Below are 26,443 nucleotides of genomic sequence, written 5' to 3' on the forward strand. Positions count from 1 at the left end.
CCTGATCACCTTCAGGGCAGGTGCTGAACACAGCCCTGTGTGCTGGTCGTGCCGTCCTGACACAGATCTCTTGCAATGCAGTTTCCATCCCACATCCACCATGCTGGAGCCACGCCTTGTGCTCGGTGTGCTAGTTCATCCAGACCTGCTTTTAGAGTCCTTGCCCCTCACCTGAGGGATGTGGTGGATGCACTGCCAGACCCAACCCCCTCTCCATCCTGCCTTTACAAGGACAAATCCCTGGTTACAAAGATAGGGAATGAAGGGTGTGAGCAACAGGCAGTTTTCATTGGGAAGCCCCACAGGGATCTGCATGGCAGAATGAAACTGCATTCCTCATCTCAGTCATAAATGGTCTGGAGAAGGGGAGCACAGCCAGGTGGCACGGCTTGTTGCTGATATTCACATCAAGGAAGCAAAGACAAGGCTGAATGCAAAGAACCGCAGAAAGATTTTCCAGGGCTGACTGAGGGTGTCCAGAAAACAGAGGCAGATGAAATCCAGCATAGGGAATTGCAGAGTGATGCACCAGGAGAGCCCAGTCCTGCAGCCCTGGGCTGGCTGTTACTACTCAGCTGCGAGGCCTTGTGTCCTGGTTCAGCCAGGATAGAGTAAAGTTTTCCCCAGCAGAGAGAGAGGGGGAAGGGATCTCCAGCCGGGTTATTCATACCATGCTGACGTCAGGTCCAGGGGCGGAACCTTTTCCTTGCTCCTTGGCGGGTTCGGGAGGGAATTTGGCTTTCTGTAGACCAGCTAGTGGTATTTCTCTGTATATCATTTGTCTTGTTCACTGTTATTGCTGTTTATTGTTGTTACCATTGATACTGTTGTTATTCAGATTGTTCTATCACTCTGTTGTATTAAATTTCTTGTTATTTTAGCTGGGGTCTGTGTCTAACTTCCAGCCTGACTGGCGCGGGTCGGGGAGGGGCAATGGCCACGTGGTCCCTGATCCCGGCAACAATTAAAACTTGCACACCTCGGCACTGTGACAGACCAAGCTGACCTTTTTTTGGAGCTGTATCAAGGAGATGTCAAAAAAATAAAAAAAAGCAAAGTTAACATTGGGAATTAGGAGGAGGAAAAACTGGAAGCAAGATCCAGCAAGGGTTATTAGGTACAAGAACAACATCTCTGGCTTGGAAATCCCAAGACATGGACTTTGGGAGGTTGGAAAAATGTGTGAAAAAGCATTGCTTGAACTGGTTTGCCACTTCTATTAGGCTGGTCACTGTCAGCAACAGCATTCAGGGCTCACCCCAGGTTCCTGCAGCATCCCCCGCTTGGCTGAAGCACACTGAGCCATGTAGAGCATCCCAAGTGTTCACCGGGAGCCCCCTGGCAGCACCAGGCATTGCGGGCAGGGGACCCCCTGAGGCAGCACGAGCTCTACCTTTACACAGAGGCCCAAAAGGCAGGTGGAGGAACATCAGCAGCTTTGTAAAAGTTAAGTGCTCTTCCCATAGTAATACCTCCCTGCTCCCAAACCACCAGCAAATGGGTTCATGAGACAGGCAGCAGTTGTTTTATCAAGTGAAGTGGAAGGTGTTTAGATTAACCTTTGCATTGGCAAGCAGCGATTAAACGCATCCAGGATGGCTGTAAACACACTCAGGTTAAATGTATCCAAACCAGCTGTAAACACAGTCACGTCCCCTTGGGCTGGGCACCAACACTGCTTCCATCGGGGGGCTCCCAGCCCTGTCCCCAGGCCATGGTCCCACTGACTCACTCAAACCAAACAGTACCCGCGCTTTCAGCCCTCACAGGCTGTGGGAGGCATTGATCCCCCACCACATCCCCATCCTGGTGTGGGGCTCTAAGCAGCCCCCTCCTCCCTGCTGAGCTGGCAGAGCCTGAAGAGAGTGGAGCGCCAAGGCAGCAGCTCTCCTTCTTGCCTCCCCCCTCACACATGTTGGCTTCCCTCAGTACCTCAAACAGTGCCTGCTAAAGCCGGACAAACCACACGTTCAAATACAGATCAAGTTTTCAGCCACAAGAACATTCTGTCCTCATGGGCCCTTCTGCTCTCTGTCTGTCCATCCTCCCGGGCTGGCTGAGCGTGGGACAGAGGGGTGCATGTGCCCGGGGTGGTTATCTCTTCCTCCATCTCCTTCCCCTGGGAGGATATCCTGGCATCATCTGCCTTCACCTATCCAGGCCCTGACATTTGTTCCCTTCCCAGCAGCTTCCTGTTTGGGACATTTCTTTGTCTCAGCTTCCTCTCCTACTTGTGCCACTGAAACTAAGGCAACTGTCCCAGGAGCATTAAGCAACCAAATCATTGCATGCCATTTTTTGCGCTGTCGATATTGTCCACGGCAAACTGCATCCCACGTCGAGCACACCTGCTGGCTCGCCAGGCTGGGCAGCAACTCTGCTACAGCAGCCTCAACACCACCAGAGACCTCACCACATGGCTGTAGTTCCCACCAGTCAGGCTGACATCTTTCTCCCTGCCTCATGGGGCCACAGCTCACCTGCTTGTAAAGAGACCTGCACCAGACTAAACCACAGAAATCCTCACTTAATGAACCCTGAGCACAGGATCTGGACCCTGCTGCAGCCACCCACCCTCAACACCCTGGGGCAGCACAGCAACCCCTTCAGTACCATCAGAGACAACTGCAGCTCCCCACATGCACAGGGATAATGAATCACAGAATCATCTCGGTTGGAAAAGCCCTTGAAGCTCCTCCAGTCCAACCATGAACCTCACACTGACCATTCCCAACTACACCAGATGCCTCAGCGCTGGGTCAACCCGACTCTTCAACCCCTCCAGGGATGGGGACTCCTCCCTGCCCTGGGCAGCCCATTCCAATGCCCAACAACCCCTTCTGGAAAGAAATGCTTCCTAATATCTAGTCCAAACCTTCCCTAGTGCAACTTGAGGCCATTTCCTCTTGTTCTATTGCTTATTACTTGGTTCAAGAGACTCATCCCCCCTCTCTGCACCCTCCTTTCAGGGAGTTGTAGACGGCCATGAGGTCTCCCCTCAGCCTCCTCTTCTCCAGACTAAACACCCAAGGGTGCTGAGAGAGTTGGCAGATGTGCTCGCCAAGCTGCTTTCCATGATTTACCTCAAGTCATGGCTAATTGGGGAGGTCCCATAGGAGTGGAGCGTGGCAAATGTGACACCCATCTACAAGAAAGGAAGAAAGGACTACCTGAAAAGACGTTGTAGAGAGGTTGGTGCTGGTCTCTTCTCACAGGTGATTAGTGACAGAACAAGGGGGAATGGCTTTAAACTGCAACAGGGGAGGTTTAGGCTGGACATTAGGAAAAAAATTTTCCCAGAAAGAGTGGTCAGAGAGTGGAACAGGCTGTCCAGGGAGGTGGTGGAGTCACCATCCCTGGATGTGTTTAAGGGTCGTTTAGATGAGATGTTGGGGGATATGGTGTAGGGGAGAACTTTGTAGAGTAGGGATGAGGGTTGCACTCAATGATCCCAAGGGCCTTTTCCAACCTGAATGATTCTATGTTTCTATTTAACAACCCCAGAGTCGCACTGACTACTCCCTCTATGGGAGTGGGAGCAGTTCATGTACAAATCATACTGAGTTCAAACAGGGTCACCAACACACCCCGTCTGGCACAAAACACCGATTGTTAAAGCAGAGAGAAACCCTTAGATTATATTTTATGCATCCTGCAATCTGGAAAATCCCAGAGCATTCAGATGCAAAAGCCTAAATGCTAACGATGCTCCTGGCAAGGCTATGTGTTTTGTTTGCACTATTTAACAGCTTCTTCATAAGGAAATGATTGACTGGATTAAAGCCACCACAAAAATTCTCACCCCACTGCTCAGCGATAGAGCTCCATCAGCGATCTTGCCCTTGACATGAGTCCCAGTTAGGGTTGCTGGAGCTCCTGCACCTAACGAGGCATCTGGATTGGGTGGAGAGAAACCAGAGACACACACTGCAACTCCGTCTGCTTGGGTGCCAGGAAGGGACTGGCCTCAGCAAACTGAAGACAACCATTTAGTTTTGCATGGTTTTGGAAACACTTCCTTTAGCATACAATACATTTTTCTCCCATCTGTATATTTTATAGCTCTCAAATATTTCTGAGTTTTTTTTACCACAAATTTAACTTTGTTACATAAATTTCTGCTTAGGGGAACTCTAACCTGTTTCAACACATTGGTTGTTTTTTGTTTTTGTTTTTGTTTTTGTTTTGTGGGTGGAGGCAGTGCTTTTTCACTCACTTTGAGCAAGAAGCCCAGCCCTAACAACCATTGGCCTGCCCAGCACTGTTCACATGCCTGCGCTTTGCCACCCCATACAAGGCTGGGGAGACATCCCAGCAGCTTCCAGAAAACAGAGTAGTTGGGATTTTCAGGTCTCCTGCATCTCCCCTGCCCTGTGGCTGAGCTGCTGATATGCCTGGCCAGGTCCCCAGGTGCCACCCTGCCTCCGTGCTGGTTCCACCCTGGGTTGTAGCTCCGCAACTCCCAGGGGGAAATGCTGCCTTTCGCAGAGAAAATGGCAGAACAGGATTAAATTGCTCATCAAAATGAAAACACAAAGCCAGGTTCAACGCTTCACACTAAAGCAAGTCATGGTTCAGAGCAGAATCAGCAGTTGCCTGGATAATTATCACGTTGGGAAGAGTTAGCATTGGAGGGCATAATTTTCCCTTGCAAGGCAATGGTAAACATGGAGATAAGGAGGATCCAATTAACCAGGCTTCACATGGATTTCCAAATACTCTTAAGGCTTAAAGAATGCCCAAAATCTGTTAAAGAAACTGAGCTGCTATGGGATAAGAGGTAGAGACCTTCTGGGATTAGTAACCGGTGAAAGGTCAGAAAGTGAAGAGCAGGAGCAGGACTGCATCTTTCCAGAGCTCCCATGGGTCTGACCCATCCTGCACCACCCTGAGCCCTCTGGAAAATGCCAGGACAAAGCAAGCTGACTACACATCCTGGCAGGATGGCCACCAAGGGCAGTGGAAGCAATGGACAAAGGATGCCCCAAAAAGTCTATGGTGAAATTCAGGCTTCTGGGCAGGGACATATGACTTTGTGCTTAGGAGCAAAGGCCTGACCAGGTGATTCACCTCCCCCCTCTCTTGTGCAAGATGTGGATGAAAGGAGGAGTTCCTGGTGCCAATCTCATCTGCTTCCAAAACCATCAAGCAGCTCAAATTGGCATGCAGTTATTTCCTCAGGCTCCATGCAGTGGCTCCTGCTACATCTCCAGGAACCTATCTTGGGTTGGTTTCAGACGTAGGTTTGGTTTCCATGCTGTAGATAAAGGGCAAAATAAATGGGCATGAATGTGCAAGTGGCTTCGTAAAGTATGGGAAATCAGCCAGGGCAGAGGGCATCTGGGGGAAGAAATAACCCCACATGTGGAAAGAGCTTGCTGCACTTGCTGGAGTGTGCAAGACAGAGCAGTGGCAGAAGGTCGCAAGTGTTGGGTCTCTGCTCTGCCAGCCACATTCGATTCTGCCCCTGTCCCTTCTAGGCTGCAAGGAGCAGGAGTCACTGTAGCTTGAACCCTCTGGAGCTCCCTGAGTGCTGGGCCAGCCACACTCCCTGCTGTGAGGCTGTCAAGGACTGTCTCCATGGCTGGAGGGGGCCTGTTGTCTGGACCAGTCCCCAGGTCAAGCACCACAGCCACCTTCCTGGCAAGCTGCCACAGGCAGAGCACGCAGGGGCAGGGATGGAGGAAGGAAGTTCAGTGCTACTTGCTATTCAAAGGAAAAATCTGGCTTCCTCATGTCCTGGGATCCCTGTTTCCACGAGTCACAGTGCTCCCCAGGAAGCTGACCTGTACACGGTGGGGCCGGATGGGCGCTCCAGGTCACAGAGAGGTGACCAGGACCCAGGCTCAGCAAGGACGGCCGTGGCCAGGCTGAGTCACACCCCGCCAGGTCCCAGACAGACACTCCTGTGGGCTGGGGCGCGACTCAGCCCAAGGACCAGCTGCCCCTGCTCACAGCCCATCCTGGTGACACATGAAGTTAGAGAGGGTGAGGAGTTCAGGTCTTTTTTGTGAGCTGGGAGACACCTCATCCCCAGATAGCAAACCTACAGACACACCCCCAAATGACTGCAGAGGTTCAAGGCTTGACATGCTCCTTGGGACAGTCTGACCAGCGACTGTGGTGAAGCCATGCATGGGAAGGGAGCCAGCCCTGGCTGTGTCCTGGCTGGGGAGCAGAGAAGAGCAACCATCCTGCAGGAGACCCAATGATCCCAACATTCCCACTGCTCCTCACCAGCTGCTGCTGACACACCAAGTACTGAGTGAGGAATGTAGCTAAGGGCTGGAGTTGCACCAGACCAGGGCAGGACCCAGGGACTGCTGCCAGCTGATGAAGACGAGAACTTGGGAATCATCTCAAGGAACCCATGGCAGCCCTCCAGCCCCCCTCCCTAGCCAGCAGTTGGCACAAGATGCCCAAGAGCCTCAGGCAGATCACAGAATCATAGACTGTTCTGGGTTGGAAGGGACCTTAAAGATCACCTAGTTCCAACCCCCTGCCATGGGCAGGGACACCTTCCACGAGCCCAGGTTGCCCAAAGCCCCGTCCAACCTGGCCTTGAACACTGCCAGGGAGGGGGCAGCCACAGCTTCTCTGGGCAGCCTGTGCCAGGGCCTCACCACCCTCACAGGGAAGAATTTCTTCATCTAACCTAAATTGACCCTCTTTCAGTTTAAAAATGTTACCTCTCATCCTATCCCTATACTCCTGGATAAAGAGTTTCTCCCCACTCCATAGTACTGGAAGGCTGCTATAGGGTATCCCCAGAGCCTTCTCTTCTCTGGGCTGAACACCCCCAACTCTCTCACCTGTCCTCACAGGGGAGGTGCTCCAGCCCCCTGAGCATCTTCGTGGCCTCCTCTGGACCCGCTCTAGCAGGTCTGTGTCCTTCTTATGTTGGTGCCCCCAGAGCTGGACACAGCACTGCAGGGGGGGTCTCACAAGAATAGAGTAGAGGGGGAGAATCCTCTCCCTTGACCTGCTGCCCACCCTGCTCTGGATGCAGCCTGTTGGCTTTCTGGGATGCAAGCATACATTTCTGGGTCATGTTGACCTTCTCATCAACCAACACACCCAAGTCCTTCTCCTTGGGGCTGTTCTCAATTCACTTGTCACCCAGCCTGTATTTGTGCTAGGGATTGCCCTGACCATGTGCAGGACCTTGAACTCGGCCTTGTTGAACTGAGGTTTGCTCAGTCCCACCTCTCAAGCCTGTCGAGGTCCCTCTGGACAGCACATCCCTTCCCTCCAGTGTGTGACTGCACCACACAGCTTGGTGTCATCAGCGAACTTGCTGAGGGTGCACTCTGTCCCAATGTCCATGTCACCAAAATAAATGTTAAACAGCATCGGTCCCAACATCGACCCCTGAGGAACAGCACTCGTCACTGCCCTTCACTGGGACATTGAGCTGGTGACCACAACTCTTGAAGTGTGACCATCCAGCCAATTCCTTATCCACCGAGTGGTACATCCATCAAATCCACGACTCTCCAATTTAGAGCAAGGATGTCGTGAGGGACAGTGTCAAATGCTTTGTACAAGTCCAGGTAGATGACATCAGTTGCTCAATCATAGGAAGGAAGGATGGCTGGGCTCACTCACAGATGGCTCAGGCCATCTGTGCCTCTCAGGGCAAGGTCTTGCACACATTGGAGGCTGTGTCTGGCACAGCCATGACACACGTCAGCACTTGGGATCAAGCTCAGGAACCTACAGGATGAAGGTAGCTCTACGTGGCTGGAAAACAGCATCCCTGTCAAGGCATCCAGCTGTTTCTGCTCAGCCACACCAAGCAAGGGCTTCACTCCCATGACAGGTGATTACACAGCATGGATGAAAGGTTGGGCAACGGTTGGATTTATGGATCCAAGTGCAGACTACTCACACAGCCAATGTCCCCCTGCCAGAGTTCTGGGATCTCTTCACTAGCTCTGCAAGACTTGGGAGAAAGCAAATTAATCTGCCCTGCTCCCGTTCCTCTCCTCCACAAATTGGTGTTGCCAAGAAGATGGTGCTAATAGCAACCCTCCTGTCATTCAAGGAAAAGTACTACCAATACTTACAAATGCTGTCCTGCCTATACCCTGAAATAATGATACTGTCCCTGATTTCTCTATGTCAGCCCAACACACCATCCCCGAGCACTTACTGACAGTTTGTTTTTAGTTTGACTAAAGCAGCATGGATTAGACAGTTTTTGCTGTCCATTACAGACTGTATTTACCAGGAAGGTTCAAGTCCAGCTGGGGAGCAGGAGGGGATGCACTTCCAGGGATGGGTTCCCAGTCACAGGCCACCAAACACCCAGCTTGGTGGAGAACCTAGGAGCAGAACTCCCAGGTGCAAAACTCCAACAAACGTGGGAGCTTCGCTGCGCTCACTGGCCTGCCCCCAGCTGCCCCAAGCAGCCTCCGAGGCAGCCAGCTCCACCCCGCCGGTACCTGCCATGCTGGTTGTGCTTCGGTGTCAGAGCTGGCAGGGGTGATGCTGGCAAGCGCCATTGCACATGCTTAGCTCTAAGACTAAAAGAAAGCCATGGGGCCAACGTGGCTCATAGCTTCAATCAGTGTGTAAACAAAAGTACTCTCTGCCCGGCATAAATCATATTTTCCATACGCAAAGGGGATGGGGGGACTCACTTGCACAAGATCTATATGGAAAACTTTTCAGGGCAGACAAGCCAGAAAGTGGAAGGAGGAGGGAGTCTACATACTCGCCCTAGGGATTTCCGTGGGTTAGCTGAAGGGCAGGGACAGGTCTATGTGACTCATCACACTTTTCTGAGACATGCCACTGGCCTGATGCAACCCCTGCTCCAGCAGAAATAAAGCACAATGGGCCATCGCTGGTACCAGGGAGAAACATGGGAGTTGCAAGAGCTGCTATTAAAAAAAAAATCCCTTTACAACCTGCGAACCGAAGACATTACCCATGAGCTGCTAGTAAAGGAGAATCCCCTTCCACCCACCACTTTGGGTGCTTTGTGTGTAGCAGAAAATATCTGCTGGTACCACCAGATGGACAGGATACCCAGGCTTCTGCTTTCAGATATGGTTCTGTGAACAGCCTTCAAAGGCAAAATCACCAACAAGAAAGAAAACAACTGCAAAAAGTAGCCCCAAATTTTTCCAGTCCTGAGTCTGCAGTGCATTTGCTGCTTACTCGCTTCTTGCTAAGTCTAGAGCTGCCAGGTCAGGCCCCCGCCTGCCCCTCTGGCACAACTACTCCTTACAGCTTGGAAGCTATTTTTTCCCACCCTGCTGCCAAAAAAAAAAAAAAAAAAAAAAAAAAAAAAAAAAAAAAATTGGTGTGAAAGCTTTTATCATTCTGAAAACAAGCCAACTGCGAAGGCGACTCTGTGTCTCAGACGCCTGTTTCCTGGCAGATTTTAAGTCCTTTGCTCAACTGCTAGGATGGCGGGGGCAGGAGATGCCTGCAGTAGCAGGCTGTGAACTGTAGTTTCAAACACTCACATGTTTAACTGCTGCTAAATACCCAGGAGACCAACATTTTCAAACAGCGGGCTAAGAGCTACACACACAGCCAAGTGGTGGTGTTGGCCCATTTGTGGTAAAGTAGAGGTGTGAATGTGCTGCACGGTGATGCTGGGTGTGGAATGAAGGGCTACCAGCACCACTACAGGTACCAGGCAGCACTGAGCATGTCACCTGGCTCAACACCTCCATGGGGTCAGTCACCTCTTTGCTTCCCAGGTAATAAGGCTTCAGCTCTATTGGCTCCAGGTGGCTTGGAGGCAAAGGACAGACCCAGCAAGCAGGCTGAGCATGGCAGCAATGCTGGATGGCTGCCCTGTTGGTGTCCAAATTTCCAGTGACCCACTCTGGCCATAACCACAGCTGGCAACCTAAAGGCACATACAGGCGGAGAGATGGGGACAGTCCCTGCCTCAATGCCACCCTGGTTGAGCTACACAAACCACAGAGCCCCTCACCCTGGTGATGCTTTTTGGAGCTCCAAGGTGCTCAGAGTTGGTTTTGCACGCAGCAACCCAGGATGGTGTTTTATAAACTGGCCCGTGGCTTCTCTTCAGCTATTGCACCAATTTGTGATGGTGCAGAGCAAGACATCACTGCCGCTGCAAAGGGAAGCATGAGGGCACTGCTCAGCTACCGCATGACCCAGCTACAAGGAGGCCAGGGCTCTCCTCGTGTGTCACGTGCTATCTAAAAACCACAAGATGGAAAGAAAGCTGCAAAGCTCTTGTAAAGTACAGGAGACAAGCAATAGGAGTCCTCCAACATGCCATTCAAGCTGCCATCTGTGTCTCCTGCCCTCCAGATACACTACTCCTTTCCCCTGAGTGCCTTGTTCACTAACAAGAGGAGCAACCTTCATCCTCCTTTGTAGGGGATGTCTTCGCCTTCTTCATCTCTCGCCTTCCCTCCATTTAAGCACAAGGATGGTGCCTTTCTCAGGAGGCAGCTATCTACGAGATGGAGTAAAGGGGTGAACAGTAGGCTTACAGGGAAAACTGCCCCAAAAACCTTAGCTTGGTCCAAGTCTTGGTTGCATCTTGGGCTGTTGGGAGCTGCAGAGCAGCTGCAGGCCAAGGGCAGGAGGTGCTGTTAGTGCACAGCCCCATCCCAGGCTCAGGTCTGCAATGTGGTGCCCAGCCAGCAAAACACGAACAGGGGAAGCATGGCTGCAGCTGCGGTTGGTGTTCAGAGATCAAAACACAACATGGCCCAAAAAAAACACAGGATCACAGAATGATCTCAGTTGGAAAAGCCCTTGAAGCTCCTCCAGTCCAACCATGAACCTCACACTGACCGTTCCCAACTCCACCAGATCCCTCAGCGCTGGGTCAACCCGACTCTTCAAGCCCTCCAGGGATGGGGACTCCCCCCCTGCCCTGGGCAGCCCATTCCAACGCCCAACAACCCCTTCTGGAAAGAAATGCTTCCTAAGAGCCAGTCTGACCCTGCCCTGGTGCAACTTAAGGCCATTCCTTCTTGTCCTATCACTTGTTACGTCGTTCAAGAGACTCATCCCCAGCTCTCTGCATCCTCCAAACACAGTCAGATACTGGTAAGAGAGTAAGCAGGAACCAGACAGGAGGTGGGGAGGTATTTTGAGCTGTTTGACCCCACCACAGTCCTCTGCCTTCCAGTCCTGTAGGGAATTACAGCATGCAGACAAACAGCACAGCAGTGTTTCCCTCCCAGCACTGGTGCAGGAGCCATCAGGGAGAGGAGGGCCCTGCCAGCCCTCTGCCAGCCCAGGAGCAACAGGGTGGAGGATGGGACATAGACAGCGTCTCTCTGCAGCCTCTGCCAGCAGGACTTTCCTGCCAGGCCTTGGGGGAGGAGGGGTGGCATGGTGACATTCCTCTAACAACAAGCAGCATCAGTGACAGCATCTGCACTGCCAGGGCTAAGAGGCAGGCATAAGAAAAACTGCCATTGTTCAACAGTACCAGCCTAGAAGGAAGAAAAAAAATTGCATTAATAGTGATGCAAGAGACAGGTATGATCAAGGTGCCTGCCACTCCCAGTGCAGCTGGTTTTAGGCACTAACTTGAGTAAGAGTCAGCTGCAGCTTCCATGATCTGTCTGTACATCAGAGTGAATTTCTTCCCTAAAAGTTTCAGATGCTCCTCACAGTTGACCCAAAATAGGCAGACTGCTTTCCCAAGGTTAAGAAGCATCAGAAAACTTTTTGTGCAGTTCAAAAGATAGCACTGACATACTGGGGTGTCAAACTGGGATTATCTCAAATAGGGAACAGCCCCTCCTTCAGTTGTCCCCAGGAAAATTTACTGGAGTTTTGTGAAAATTGGTATTCGGAAGAAGGAAAGGACTGCCCCTGCTGCAGTGGTTCCCAGACCCAAACATGTAAATGACTGGCTGAAGTTCACAGCCTGCAGCCAGGGCATGTTTTGGGATGCTTCCTAGCGGACAAGCCAGGTAGGGAACATGACACAAGCCAAAAGGGATAAGCATCACCCACAGAAAGCACACACTTCCAGGGAAGCAGGAAGGCAAGTCTATGCATTAGACGCGATCTGCAATGATTTCACACAGCTTCTGTTGCATGCTGCAGCAGCAGTCTAGTGGTTTACTGCACACATGGAAAAAACACATTCTTTTAGATCATTTTTTCAGTGATGGGAATAAGCTCATATTTCAATTAGTATTTACCAAAACAAGAGCCAGACAAACTCAGTACTGTGTGAAAGTGTTTATTCCAAAGCTAAATTTCTCACATAAAACAATGTCTCTGAACAGCAGCATCAGTCCTTACACAGATCTACAACAGCCTTCTGGGCTCCAGGGCTTGGGATCTTGAACCATCTCTACAGAGCGTAGGGAATCTCTTTTCAGAGTTGTCAGAAAGTGGAGGAAATGACAGAAACCAGATACGTTGCCACTGGCATAATTTAAGGAATTGTGCCTGCTCACAAGGAGAGAAAAGGTGTCAAGACACTTTGCAGGGAGCTTAATGTCTGCACAAAGATCTTGCAGCACACCCTGCTCTCTGCAGGCTGCTTGCCAAGGAGCAGCTGCCACTGTCAGGAGAGAACTGCATTATTCCTGCAGACGGAAAACAGGACTGTTGGATTTAATAATCTGCTGAACTGCTTCCAAGGACTGAAGTGGCTGAGAGGTCATGTTAGTGATGTGCTCCTTTGCAGCCCCGCACCCTCACACCAGCTCCAGTGTGCACATTCGGTCCCAGCTGACACCCTAGAGGGGGTTACTTTCTTCCTCCTGCCTCAGCCTCTTGGAGAGATGCTCGCTGATGGCCATAAGGGGGTTGGCTCTGAACCTGGGATCGGTGATGACCTCATGAAACTGAGCCACTTCCTTCTCTCTGAGGAAAGAAAACCAACACACAAATTCTAAGTGCCTCATGCAGAAGGAACTCAGGAGATAAGAACAGAACTCATAAAGCTGTGCATTCTCTACAGACAGAAATGATCCTGGGTGTAAACCTCAGAAAGAAACAGTGCAAGAAATAAACCTAATTTACCCAAGGGCAAAGCTCAAATTGCTGCCAGCTTCATGGGAGCCAGATTTGATCTCATGCCACAGAGACAGAAACAATCATGTTTGTGTTCAGCATCACTTGGAAATGTTTTTTTAGAATGTTTCCCTAGTAAATCAAGAACAAGAGACAGTGTATCTGGTAAATCACTAAGAAGGAAAACTACTTCAGGTTGCACTAGCACAAAAGCAGATTCTGCTTTCGAGAGCTCATCTACTGACTCTCTTTATTGCTCAGTGTAAAGGCTTGGTAATCCTACGTGCAACACTAGCTAGACACCATGGGAGGAGCACGACAGAATTACCTCTGCATGCTTGGACACAGATGGTTGCTGTGGAAATGGTCTTGTCTTAAAAAGCAAGCAAGCAAGCACAGAGGAAAAAGAACAGATCAGGAGCGTAAAAAAACCCAGTGAGTTTTCACATAAATCACATCCACTCCAGCCTCCCCATCTCCCTCAGACTGCCAGACTCTCCACAGCCCAGGCAGACACACATCTTCACATTCTCAGTAGTTACTCTGGATCAGCAGAGAGCACTTCAGCTTGCAGCACGCGGCTAGTTCCCCCGTCCCAGCACAGCCCCTTCCTTCAACGCCAGCCCTGCCCCTGACAGAGTAGCAGAGAGAGAAGACAAACCTGAAGCTTGGGTTGTGGCAGTTGGGGCAATAAGGTGAGGCTTAGGGAACCTCCAGTCCCAACTAACATTCTGGAAAATGAACCTCAAGACCTTTCTCCAAACTTTTTCCCTCCCAAGAAATAGACTTCCCAGGCCGGTATGGTAAGATACATGTCACTACTCAGTGCACCTCTGTCCAGTTTTGTGCAGAGAAGAGGGGGGCACACGGGATCATCAGCTTGCTGATACAGAGGACTGTAGTGGAGCTGCCTATTTGGACTTAGATCTGTATACAAGTGCCTCCTCAAGCAGTGTTCCTCACCCATGAGTTCCAGCACAATGAGACACTCGTGGCGCCCCAGGCTGTGACCTGTGGGCTTCTGCAATAAGCCAAGGAGGGACTCATCCAGAAAAGCAGAACTGATCAAAAAAGGCATTCTAGCATTGACACTGGCCAGTTTCAGACAGGGAAAGGTATTCAGAGTGTTCTGGAGAGCAGTGCTGGGATCTGCAGACTGACTGCTCTCAGCCTCAGTTTGAAGTTAAATGGCTCAGAACTGACAGAAATCCTGGAAATGGGGATCACAGAAAGGAAACATTGCCAGATCACAGTGCCTAGCTCCAGAAGAGCTGTGTTGAGGGAAAATGCAGTTCTTGATGCCTGGCGGCAGTATAAAATATCCAATAGAGAGAATAAAGAGTTGCCAGACCGAGTCCAGGAATTACTCAAAAGCATTTAGTGCTTCATTTTATAACTAAAGGTTTGGCAGATGCCAATGGACAGCTGTCCTCGTAAGGGACATGTGGCATGTAAGTTAGCATCCCAGAGGTGTTTTAACAGAGCAGCTGTAGCTCCTGATATTATGCAGGGTTCCTGCAACTGCAGGAGGCTTTCCTGAATGGTATCAGCTAGACCTACGCGGGCCTGGTGTCATAAGAAACTCATCCAGAGCTTGATGTTGCAGCTCCAACTCAGCAAGCTGAGACAAGGGATGCACCGCCTGGTTGATGAAAGATCGTCCAGGGCCGCAGAGGGACACAGTGCAGACATACTCACTTGGTAGACCCAGAAATTACAACTATGGCCAGGAAGAACAAGATGACAGTTCGTGTGGCTTTGTCCTGAAACCCCACAGACCATACACAGGAGGCCCAAGCCATCACTTTCTTTGCAATGAGACAGGGAAAGTGAACTCTTAAAGGAGAAAGTGCTGTTCCTGTGCTCTCTTCGCTCAGACTTTACAAGAGACAGAAGCGGAAGCAGACTGAATCCATTTAGAACTGACCGAGTCTCACAGAGACCAAGACAGAAGGACCACAAACATCCTGCACCTGTGTAAAGGGGCAATCAAAGCTGTCACCTCTTCTAGGTGGGCAAGACTGAAACACCGACCAGGAACTGGTTGCCTGGAGAGGTTGTGTGGTCTCCATTCCTGGAGATATTCAAAAGCTGTGTGGACACGGTCCTGGGCAAACAGTTCTAGGTGACCCTGCCTGAGCAGAGGGCTTGGACCAGCTGGTCTCCAGGTCTTTTCCAGTCTCAACCACTCTTGTGATGCTCACGAGAGACTGGACACTGGATAACTGGGTACTTACAAGAGTCGGCGTTTCTGAGCTTGTTTCATCAGACAGAAGTCTGTTGGTTCTGCCTTTGCTTTTACATGGCTGTGGAGAGAAGAAACAAAACAGGTGACTGAGTTTGTAGAGGAGTGTTAATTTAGCAATTGCCGTGAAGATGGAAAGAGTCCACGGATTCTGTATCTGCCTTCCGAGAAATTATAGGTAATTGTCCTGTACGGAAATTGTCCTGAAAGGTAATTATTTCCATAGCCAGACAGAATTCTGCCACAGACTGACAACAGCTTAGGAGTCAGGTCTGAATGGGTAAGAGGCAAATGCACTAAAGAAAAATCAGATCACTTAGTTCTAGAACTGGTCATTAGCTGTCCATGGCCAGATCACTTTCTGCTTATCACTAACCTCCAGGTCAAACCGATACTGTTGCTCAGAGAAAAGATCCCACTGAACTTCCCCTCACCACCGGGCATGCGACACCTCTGCACATCTCATGTTCCTTGCTAATGCTGCAGCGTTCCAGCATCAGCAGACATCAGTTACAAACAGTGCCAACAAGTTACTCAGCAAGAAGAGGGAACTGCTAGCCCTGCTTCACATCCTGCAGCGGGACCCCTGGGGCAGAAGGTGTCACTTATATTTTAAGATAAAGAATGGCAATATTCCTTTTTCCTTGTGGACACATGTCTTTGTCAAATGCTTGCCAGTTTAAGGCAGATGCAAACAGATTAGCTAAAGAGAAAGCACAACAACAGAGCTTCAACTTTCACCACCACACACAGGTTTTGAGAACCCATGAAGCTGCAAGAAGATGGACTCAGGGGAACTACATGCAGCTGAGGCACAGTGGCAAGCATAGATCTTCACTCTGCACCCATTTCTTATTCCTGGGCAAAGTCCAGGGGGACCAGAGATGTAATCCCATCGTGCACAGGACGCTGGAAGAATGTGGTGCCTGATGCCAAGCAGCAGCAGAGATTTACCACAAAGCCAAACACTGAGCCCAAGCAAGGGACACAGAGGAAGAGCAGCGACTGCTTTTGGGACTTGAAGTGCACAAGGGCAATTGCTGGTAGAACTGGACTTTAAAGAAACGAGAAAAAACTTCCATTCTTCAGGATTACACAGATGCAGAAGTAAACAGGGGAAGCAAGTGGGGAAGAGGGTTTGCTTCTGCAGAGCAGCTCTCCTCTGATTCACCCTGTGGCTGAGCCCTCGCACACAGCCCAAGGGGGGAAGAGGGTCTGCCTCCCACCCCTCTGCTGGAGCAGGGCTCAAGGAAGAATCTTTCCTTACTGGTGGGTGCTGGGGACCAGGGCTTCCCCCACCTGATCTGACCCTTCAGCTTTCTCAAGGGTAGGAAACATGACAGTCCCTCACTTTCTCTTCAAGACAGCAGGATCTGGTCTCTTGTTGGCAGTGTTAGACTGATCTCCTTTTCCTATTTCCCTCTCTGCCTTGCTACCCTACATCCTTTTATTCTGCATTTTTTTTCCCATTCTTCCTTTCCTTCTCCTCCCTTGCCCCATATGCCTTCACCCCACTCACTTTCATCATTCTTCTCTACTTGATAAGCTCCTGCTCCTCTTCCTCATCAATCCCTCTGCCCATCCTGGCCCATTTTATTCTTCCTCAGGGGGGATCTTGGTGGACACAGGCTGCTGAGGGCTGCTCTCACCACTGCCCCAATCACGTATGATTTACCCTCTGCCCAGCACAGTGTGCCCCAGCATCAAAACTCGCTGCCAACCCAGACAAACCCAAACAGCGTGGATGTATGTCAACGAGCCTTTGCAGCACAGAGCCTGGCAGATCAATGCCTGAATGCTGGTCCTGTACCCCTCAAAGTCACCCTGGCACTGCTGCAATTACACAACAGGCTGGAGAGCTCAGGAAGAATGGCCATCAGAAAGAGCAAATAAACAGCTACAGGGGTTCGAGCAGCTCTTGTCACACCAATGCATCCAATGGTACTGCAGGACACAGAAAGAGCAGGAAGTGTCTCTGCTTGCTTTGTGTCTGTTAACTGCTTGGCACAGGAACAATTTCTTGTCCCAGTTTTCCTGGACCACTCACAGAAGCACAGAGGAATCCCTTCTCAAGTTAGATGGCAACCCACAGTCACCAGAGCAGGGGCTTGCCAAGCGTGCCCACCAAGTTGCCATGGCAGTCCCTTCAAAGATGAGTGGCTCTGCAGAGGGTGACGATGGCTAAAGGAAAGCATTTCTCCAGTACCTTCTGGGCCATATGAGACTAGGTGCTCCAGGGGCTGTGCCTCTCAGGGCAGCTTCCTCTGCAGCACACACCACAAGGGCATGGAGCTGCTTCAGGCTGTGCAAGCCCCCCTTTGCTTCCAGCCACACCACTATTTTATAGACCTTGGTGCTTCTGAAGGCTTTTTAGTTCTACTCAACAGCTCTGCCCCACCGGTCTGTCAGATTCAAAAGGCTGCTGCCTGGATTTCCCCCCCCCAACTCACCAGCATGCTACCTGCTCACTTGGACCATGTTAGTAGCCCTGTTTCATTACACTTCATTGCCTTCATTCATTATAAAACAGAATAAAAAACTCACTGTAATGCTCTCTTACCCAGCAGGAGATCAAATTCCTGGAGAATCTAATCTTTTATTAATAATGCTGACAAATCACTAGAGTATTACCCTTCATTTATGTAATGATTCAAATCCTATAAAAGCCTCCTCTGATTATTTCAAACACTTAAGCACACATCCTCATGAAGTCCAGGAAGCCACAGGCCAGCACTCCTCCATGACAGTACCAGAAGGGACTGCTTTTTGGTTGGCATGTCACAGGCAATCTGGGTGACATCAGTTGATGCCAAGCTCCCACCTCCACTGTGCCAACTGCAGATGGTACCAGCCAATCCTGAAATTCTCAGTCAGGGCTGGGCTTCTCTACCCTGCTGTGCCACAGCCCTACTGGGCTTTCTAGACACCAGAGCCTTGCAGCCGAAGTGAAAACAGAGCCAGATGATAAGCTCAGGCTTCCAGAAGGAGGGAAGGGCTGCCATGCTCCCCCAGGAGGTCTGGGTTTGGAGAGAGAGGGAGCTGACAGTGCTTCTCTGAGGATGTCAGGCTAGAGATTCATGCCAAGACCACCAAACACTTCCACGTGTGCCACACATTCTCTGCCATTGAGAGTACTGCAGAAGAGAAGAGCAATTACAGCAGCTGGAAGGACCATTTTGGGCCGTGTTCTGCCTTGAAGCAGCCGGCAGCAGATGGCCAGAGAGGGATAAGACCAAGACAAGCATATATAGCCACATCCTCTCCAGTATATGCAGCTCAGAGACCTTGTGCCAGCTGCAGTTTATATACATGCAGTAACCCTCCAAGGAGCTCTCCCCATTGGATTTGTTAGGTCTCACCTAGACCCACAGGCTTCCCTCAGCGATGACATCCTGCAGCGAGGAGCTGTGAAGAGCAGTGAGCCTCCTGCTTGCACTGAACTGCCTACTCGCTATCTATGTTTGATGTCCTTTATTTCTCATACTGGAAAAGAAGATGAACTACTTCCTAACCACATCACACTTGATTTTATAGCCTATTACATTCCCACGCCTCTTTGCCTCTATCTCCTGTCCAGGCTGAGGACTCCCCAGATCACTTCGTCACTTGTGCAGAAGCTGTGCCAGATCCTCCCCTGTCACCCTTGTCAGCCATCTCTGAGCCTATTCCAGCTCTACTCTATTTAAGCTGGTCCAGAATTGCAGGCTGCAGCGACACCATGCATTTGTACTAGACTATACAGCCACCCAGGAAAGCAATTCCCAGAGGAAGGACCCTACCTGTCCTCCCTCCAATACATGTATTTTCTGCAAGCTTCTCTCCTGGATAGCAGGACCTCAGCCACCAAGGATCCTGGGGCAAAATGATGAGGGGAATGAGTCCTGAACACAACCTGGAGTCAGATGCCACATGTGGTTGCAGCACATCATCACAGAAAGAGGGAAAAGCCATCTATTCAGACTCAGGCTAAGCCCTGGCCCAGAACTCCATCCAACCAACCCTTGGTGCTATGCAAGACTTGAAACTGCGTGTAATTTTGCTGTTCATTCCCACTGAAAGAGAGGGAAGGCTGACTGACTGATTGGCTGCATAAAGAAAAAAAGGAGAAAAAATGCTATTCTACGAATTAGAAGCCAAGTTAAGGAAGAAAATATTTTCCCATGCCTAGATGCAAGGTTCATAGCTGCTGTTTGTCTGAGGAATGGCTATTTGGAAGCACAGGGAACTACCAACTCAGCCATGCTCTGTAGATGGGTGTCCCACCTGGGTCAGAGTTTATTTCTGGGGCATCCAGCAAGTCACAAGAGGGTTTATGGTATCTACAGCCTTGATCTGCAACCAAAAAAGAGGGTGCTTTGCCAGACAGACACCTTCTTGGCTGTTCTCTAATCCAAATGCTTTCTTAGTATGGCCAAAACAAGCTTCTAGTTCCAACCTTTACTGAACAACTGGAGAGGAGTGACACTTAAGTGTTTGTGCAGCACGCAGAGCACTTTCATTCTGTACTGGGGAATGCAAAAGCAGCTGCGACACTGACCGGATGGTCAGACAGAGCACTGCATTAAAAAGGAAAAAACATAAGGGACCAGAACCCACCCTACGGCTGGCAAGGATGGTTGACACATGGGTGTCAGAGGATCAGAAATAGCCCTTCTATTTCAGGGAATGGAAACACCATCTTTCTGCTCTTGTCCAAAGTCACGTTCCAAGCCAACAGGGTGAACAAAGAGTTTGGCTGGAGCACAAAGCTCTGCTCAAAGGGCCTGAACTGCCTCAGGAGAAAGCCTGGAGGTCTGGAAGAACAGAATGGCAGGTTGCAACATAGCTCATGTGGGAAGGCAGTCAAAAATCCTAGCAGGCAGCACTGTGCTCTGGACGCTGGCTCTCCAGATCCACTCCCCTCTGTCACATCAGAGCTGTACGAATTTGGGCAAGCCACCATCCCAGTCTTTGCCACTTGCAATACAAGAATTTGTCCCCTTTGAATGCTGCAGATATAACCTGCTAGAAGAGAATGTATTTCTTTCATTGAGTCAAACATCCATTTGCTGATAGTTATGTTTAGGACAATTTTTATCATAAAAATCACACCTCAAGTGCAGATTGTCCACACTGTCCAAGTCAGCAGTGTCCACCTTGAACTCAAGTGAGCTCAGCAGCATTACACTCTGGACACTTGTCACTCCTGCAACTCCCAGGACATCTGGTTGATCTCCATCTGGCTGTCTCATGCCAAGCCTCATCTGAGCAATACAGCTCCCCTCTTAGCTGTGGATTCAGAAGACACATTTAAGCTTTTTTCTCGTGGTGATTGAAGCACAGAAAGGGGTGAAATGGAGCTGAGAATGAGGTCCAGTTCCCCTGACCATTGTTACTGAGCTTGCACTGCCTGTAACTACAAGTTGAGCTGCAAGGCACTTCCTTGTGCAGGAAGAAGGGAAAGACGCAGCCCATCCCTAAATGTCACGTACCTCTTGGGTGGCTTCCTGCCCCTGCCACCTGTGGTCAGGTCGGAGAGCTCAGGTAGGGCTTCCATCAATGGCTGCATGTCTCCCACCACAGGTGTTGCCTTACGCTTTGCTTCGGCTTTTTGTTTCTGCTTGGCTAGCTTCACGCTTTCTATTTCTGAATCAGAAACAAAATGTTACTGGAGGAAGGGGAAGCGTTTGTAAGAGAGAACCCCGGAGCTAAGAAATTCATAGGCTGCTTCACCATCTACAGGAACAACAGGCCAGAAGTGATTTAAACCAGGGAAAGACTGAAAATAATGCATCTAATGCATCTGGGTAGTTCCCTCCCTTGCTGTGTTTGCTTATAACTATATATGTCTCTACTGACATTTGCAATGGGAAGTGAAATCCCCAGACTGATTTTCTTTGAATTGTTTCCAGCCCTTGCACTGTTCATTGCTCAGAGCAGCATGGCACAGGAGTCCTGGGGTGGAAAAAACCACACTGACCTTGCATGGAATTAGGAGAGAGAAACAAGAGGGGAAGGGACAAACCAGGCAGCTCCACATGTGGCATTAAATAGTCACAGCCCTGTCTCTGCTTTGCTGTAGGGACAAAACAATGCTCTAGCACAGGCAGAAAAGATGGGACTTCATTTCAGTTGTTTACTTAGTTTGGAGGAAGCCAAGGTCTCACCTTCATGACTCATGGTGGAGCTCAAGCAGTCAGATGCTGGATAAAATGGCTTGTTAGAAAAGCACTGCACCAAGTGGCAGACACAGAGGCGGCTGGCTTTTCCTGGAGCCCATGTTTACCAGTGTCCCTGCAGCAGCTCTGAGCAAGGCTGTGGGCACATGAGGCTCTACAAATGTTAGGGCAGTCTCCCTTCTCAGCCGTGGGAGGTGGGCATTGAAAGCTGCAGGCTTCTGCCGCAGTCCTTGAGGCTCCCTGGTGTAGAAGTGGGTCCCACAGCTGCCCAAGCCTTACAGAGCCAGCAGCCCCCAGGGCGAGCCCCAGCAGAACATGTTCTCCTCCAAGATAGCCCACAAAAGCCCAGCACTGCTGCAAGTCTCCAGCCGAGCTCCAAGATGCCCCAACCTGTTCTACAAGTGCCTTGGTGATGCCACCACAGCTCACCAGGATCCATGAGCTCTTTCTCCTTCCATTAGGCGATCTCTGGGCCTGGAAACCCACTGTGTTGCCTTGATACCCATGCGGGGTACCAGTGCTGCAGGGTACCTGGTGAAGGACTCTACCTCCTCCATGTGCACCCAGTGAAGGCCATGGTGGAAGAGAAGGTTCTGCTTACTGCCTCAGACAATGAGCGTATTGCAAGGATGAGCCTTGGTGCTGAGCTAGGAACTCCTTGTCTGGACATAAAAGAGTGCAGTGCTGCCGTGGGGCCAAGATGGCGACACATGGAGGCCAACAGCTTCCAACACAGCACAGCCACAGAGCAGGACTAAATCGGTGCAAGTATTTTTGGTGGGAACACGAAAGCAGCCATTCCCACTCTACAGACCGTGGGCAAGATGCCACCAGCAATCCTGCACCTAACCCCACTGTCCACATTCAAGAAAGCAGAACTCAAATTCACTGGCTAGCCACTGGCTCCTTTAATATCTTCATCTTGTTCAATCCTCAACTCAGCTGAGTTGAAGAGCAACAGTTTTTCATGAACTGAAATCATGCTGTACATGGATGTTTGTGACAAATCTGGATTGTAAACGCTTCTCCTCACAGCAATCCCTGCCAAGAACACAGCTCTCTGTTCTGCATCACTTCTTTTTTTGGTCTGGCTTTATGAAGCTGACTACTTTCAGTGCTTTCATAAACAGTATGTGCTCAAAATTTTCAGACACCTGATTCTGCGCAAACATCCCAAATTCTTTTCCTATGAAGTCTTGTTTGTCTGAGAAGCCATGCAATATATGTATTTTCAAATGTGCATACTTCTAATGTCTGAAGCATTGCATAATTTTTTTCCCTCTCTAGTCTCTCCTGAGATGATTTATTGGAATGGAAGAAATCTCCAAGTTTTGCGTTTGCACTGCTAGGCTGAACTTTAGTTCCCAGGGTCTTGGCATCCAGTGTCACAAAAGCAGCCCTGGGATAGGAAGAAACAACAAACTCTTGGAAAGGTTTAGAAAAACAGAGATGTAATGATAACAACTTCATCACTCCAAGTTGGGTTCTCTTGAGAGAGAGAGTTGCCTCTCTCTTGAGGGGCAAAACACATGAAGACTTAGCGGAGTTATCTGCATCAGATAAAAATCAATGTGTTTCAGTTGACTGCAGCTCCTTAAGGTCACAATGTTAGAATGCTAAGTTTCATTTAAAAATCTCCATCTCTGGAAATACCAGTTCATCTTGCTCCATCAGCTAGTAATAATAATAAAATCAGTTTCTTTATTGATGTTTATATAGGCTCCTTCCAGCTAATCCATTTTTCCCAGTAACAAGCTGCACACCTGGTACTTGCTGACTTTTCCTACAGAAATCCCTGGGTACTTGCTATCCTTAGCAAGGCATTTGCTAGGGAATGCTGGTATTTGCCAACTGGCCACAAGTTTAGCAGGGGAGTCAAGTGAGCCAGCAGTTTAGACACTCCTGTATCCAGGTAAAGCACTTCTAATACTTAATATCTTCTAAGACAGATAATTTGGCCTGAAGTTTTCTGTCTTGGTGTTCTCCTCAAAGCAAAGCCTCTGCATTTCATTTGTATTCGCTCAGCTTAGTCATTTTAGAGCCAAGAGAGAAGGAAAGACGCCACGGCAGGGCCAAAATAACATATGTGATCTTGAGAAAGACTGATGCTACAAAGGCATATATGCAGGAGGGCAGGATTAAGGGTGTGTAGGGGTCCTGCTCCTGGGCTTTTCCAAAGCAGCTGACCTTGCCTATGGGAGCAGTGCTGTTACCTAACTGCAGGAGTGTGCAGAAGACACGAGACCCATGTATCCCTTTTACTGTGGATTCTGTGATAAAATGCTGCTGAGGACATGTGTTCCTCCATGGCACCTGGTACCAGTCCTGCTATCAGGGGAGGGAAAGCTCAGCTGTGCTCCAGCTGTGCTCCAGCAGTCCCCTCCCCTGTTCCCACAACAGTATCAGACAAGGAGAGACATTCAGAAGCACTGAAACTGCAGCCAGCAGGCCAGACGTTAAGACTAGCATAGCCATCTATGCTTTGTGCCCAGCAGGGACACCAAGGGTTGCAGATGTCAAAGGCACTTGGAAATTGTTGGTTGGTGATAGGGAGGAGGTTTCCTTCATGCTCACACCGTTAAATTATCAGTTTTTTATGTAAGAGAAGAGAGATACCCGCACTGCAACTGGTGAAATCACAGGTTTATGGACCTGAGCTCAGAAGCAGAGTGTTGCAAAGCATATGGTGTGGCAGAAAGCCACATCCCTCAGCCCTAAACACAGTCTGTCAGCAACTGTGTTGGGCAAGAAGGTGTTAAGGGAAAAGCCTGTCCCAAGAACGGCTCCAGGTGGCAAGAGGAATCCCTCTGCTACACCGGGTAGCACAGCATTGTCTCTCACTTGTGCTGAGATACTTGATGCAAAAATCCAGACACTTTCCACAGGAAACAGAAGCATTTCTGCCATGGGCTGGTTTTGTTTAGCTCAGATTTCACAACCTCAAGAAAAGCCAGCCTGTCTGGTAAGTGGGTTCACTGACCTGGGGCATGTGGGAAAGAGCAGTAACGAAAGCAGCAGCATCCAGAGAGCTTCCTCACTGAAGGGCAGGGAGGCCCACTGCAGGCTTTCACCACAGAGGCTTGGGATTAGCTGGTGGTTTGGTGGGTCTCAGCTCCAGGTTGTCCTACCATCCCCACAGCTCCTCAGAGAGGAGGAGCTCCACTATACAGCTAGTCATATCTGTACCAGAGCTTTAAAAGACAGAGAAACGTGCTAAGCCTATATAGGCAGTGTCCTATCTGGATAAATAAAGGTTTTATGTAGTCACTTACATACACGTGGAGGAGGATTAAAAGTAGGTTTGGGGAAATGACTCAATCTCGGTGCTGAACACTGCGAAACAATGCCTGGGACTTTTACCCCATGTGCTGAGGAGCAGATGTGGTTTCTGAGAAGCATTCAGCCTCCCCCGGCACTGACAATGCTGCCACCCCCACCCCGTGTACACAGAGATCCAATGGAGCCACGCCCTGTGATGCCCACGGAACTGCCGTTTCAGAGAAGTACTTACTCTGTAGCCACCTTTCTTTCCTCAGCTTCATTTTTTCTTTTTTGGAAAGAACCGTTTTTTCTTCTAAACCTAGAGGAAAAGAGAGACATGAGATGAAACCTGGCTCCTGCACACAGGTTCAGTGCTGGACACTGTTCCCAAAGACAGCAGAATCTGTAGTATTTTGTTCAACCCTTGATGCTTTTGAACTTGCTGATAGGTTGGGCAGGCTGCAAGCACATTGGGGGCTACACTGCACCTCAACTTTTAGCCAGACAAATCAAACCCGACACGATGTTGGTTAAGAAATAAGAAACGGGCAAGTAGATCAGATCATCAGCACTATAGGCCCTGTTTTCTCAGTCCAGGTAGCTCTTTGAGAAACGACCCTTGCCTCATGTCCTGCATGACCCCGGCTTGGAAGCTGGGATTTGCTTCTGATGACTAGCTGCAAATGATGGGAGGATCTACAGGTTCCAGAAGTGGGAGCAAACCCCAAGTTTTAATCTGAAAATATGCAGGCCAATAAAGCTAAGAAGAAAGAAAACACGGGCTGCACACATGTGCAAGGGTAGGAGGGAGAATGGCAACCTGACACGGCTATCAGCACCCACCTGCCCAACAGCCTCAACACCTGCCCAGACAGCACGTGGCAGGCAGGGAAGGACTGAAAAGGGTCTGAAATACCCAGACCCATGGCAGCCCTAAGGAACAGCCAATTACTAACAGCTTATAAAAAAAGGCTATATACCAAATTCAGTACTTGGAAACCAGCTGTCGATCACTGATATCCAATACCAAGTAAAGTAACGTCACAAATATTTTTACTGTGGATCCATTGCAGACACTGTAAAATTTTATCTTATCTCTGGTGTTTAAAGCAAAATTGACTTTAGTCATCTTTTCTCCTTAAGTGTGCTGAGAATCCTGCTACAGGAATGCCAATGGAGGAACAAGCTCCCCAAAGACCACTCCTCTCACCTTAGGTTATTCTTAAGTCTGGAAAAGAAAAAAATGCCCCTTTTCTCCCCAAAAGAAACAGGAAAAAGGAATTCAATGCAATTCTGAAAAGAACTCACTGTGGGCAACTTCTCTGAAGCTGGGACTCTTTCAGGATGACTTAAACAAAAGCAGGGTCATAATTTAGTAATTTCAATGCCTTAAGATGAGAACAAGCCTGCTGGGGCTGGTGGTGAGGGTTTCTATAAAGTCAACAACTGTCACCATATTCTGAGTTTTCAGAGGACACAGAGAACAAAGCTGTAGCTTTCACTGCCTCGTGACCTGGAAAAATATGTTATTGTAGTCAATACACCTAGGAAGCGAGAGATAAAACCACGCCTAGAAGCCATCACTTATTTACAAAGCTCAGGGATGTCTTGGAGAGTTTGTACGTGACTGATGCTGCTATCCATTTTTCCGTCTCCTGCATAAAGCACTGATGCCCAGTCACCCTGCTAGGCGGAGGCTGGCAGGACAACCCTGCTAGGGTGTGGGGCCAAGCAATAGCAGAGACAAACATCTAATAATATTAAGGGCAAATTTCCTTCATCCATTTGC

General features: G+C 49.6%; 1 protein-coding gene across 1 annotated transcript in view; it reads right to left on the minus strand.

Moving 5' to 3' along the window:
- Positions 1–12,192: 12,192 nt before the first annotated feature.
- The window catches only part of FAM207A (family with sequence similarity 207 member A), a 58,881-nt gene continuing 44,630 nt past the window's right edge, over positions 12,193–26,443 (minus strand). Inside the window, exons 4-7 of the mRNA XM_026852423.1 lie at positions 24,905–24,973; positions 20,707–20,860; positions 15,228–15,296; positions 12,193–12,840 (exon numbers count right to left, since the gene is read on the minus strand). Coding sequence (XP_026708224.1) covers positions 12,714–12,840; positions 15,228–15,296; positions 20,707–20,860; positions 24,905–24,973 — 419 coding nt within the window. The 3' untranslated portion in view covers positions 12,193–12,713. The remainder of the gene's footprint in view (positions 12,841–15,227; positions 15,297–20,706; positions 20,861–24,904; positions 24,974–26,443) is intronic.

Source organism: Athene cunicularia (assembly GCF_003259725.1).
Source record: "Athene cunicularia isolate RWA chromosome 7 unlocalized genomic scaffold, athCun1 chr7_part1, whole genome shotgun sequence".
NCBI lineage: Eukaryota > Metazoa > Chordata > Aves > Strigiformes > Strigidae > Athene > Athene cunicularia.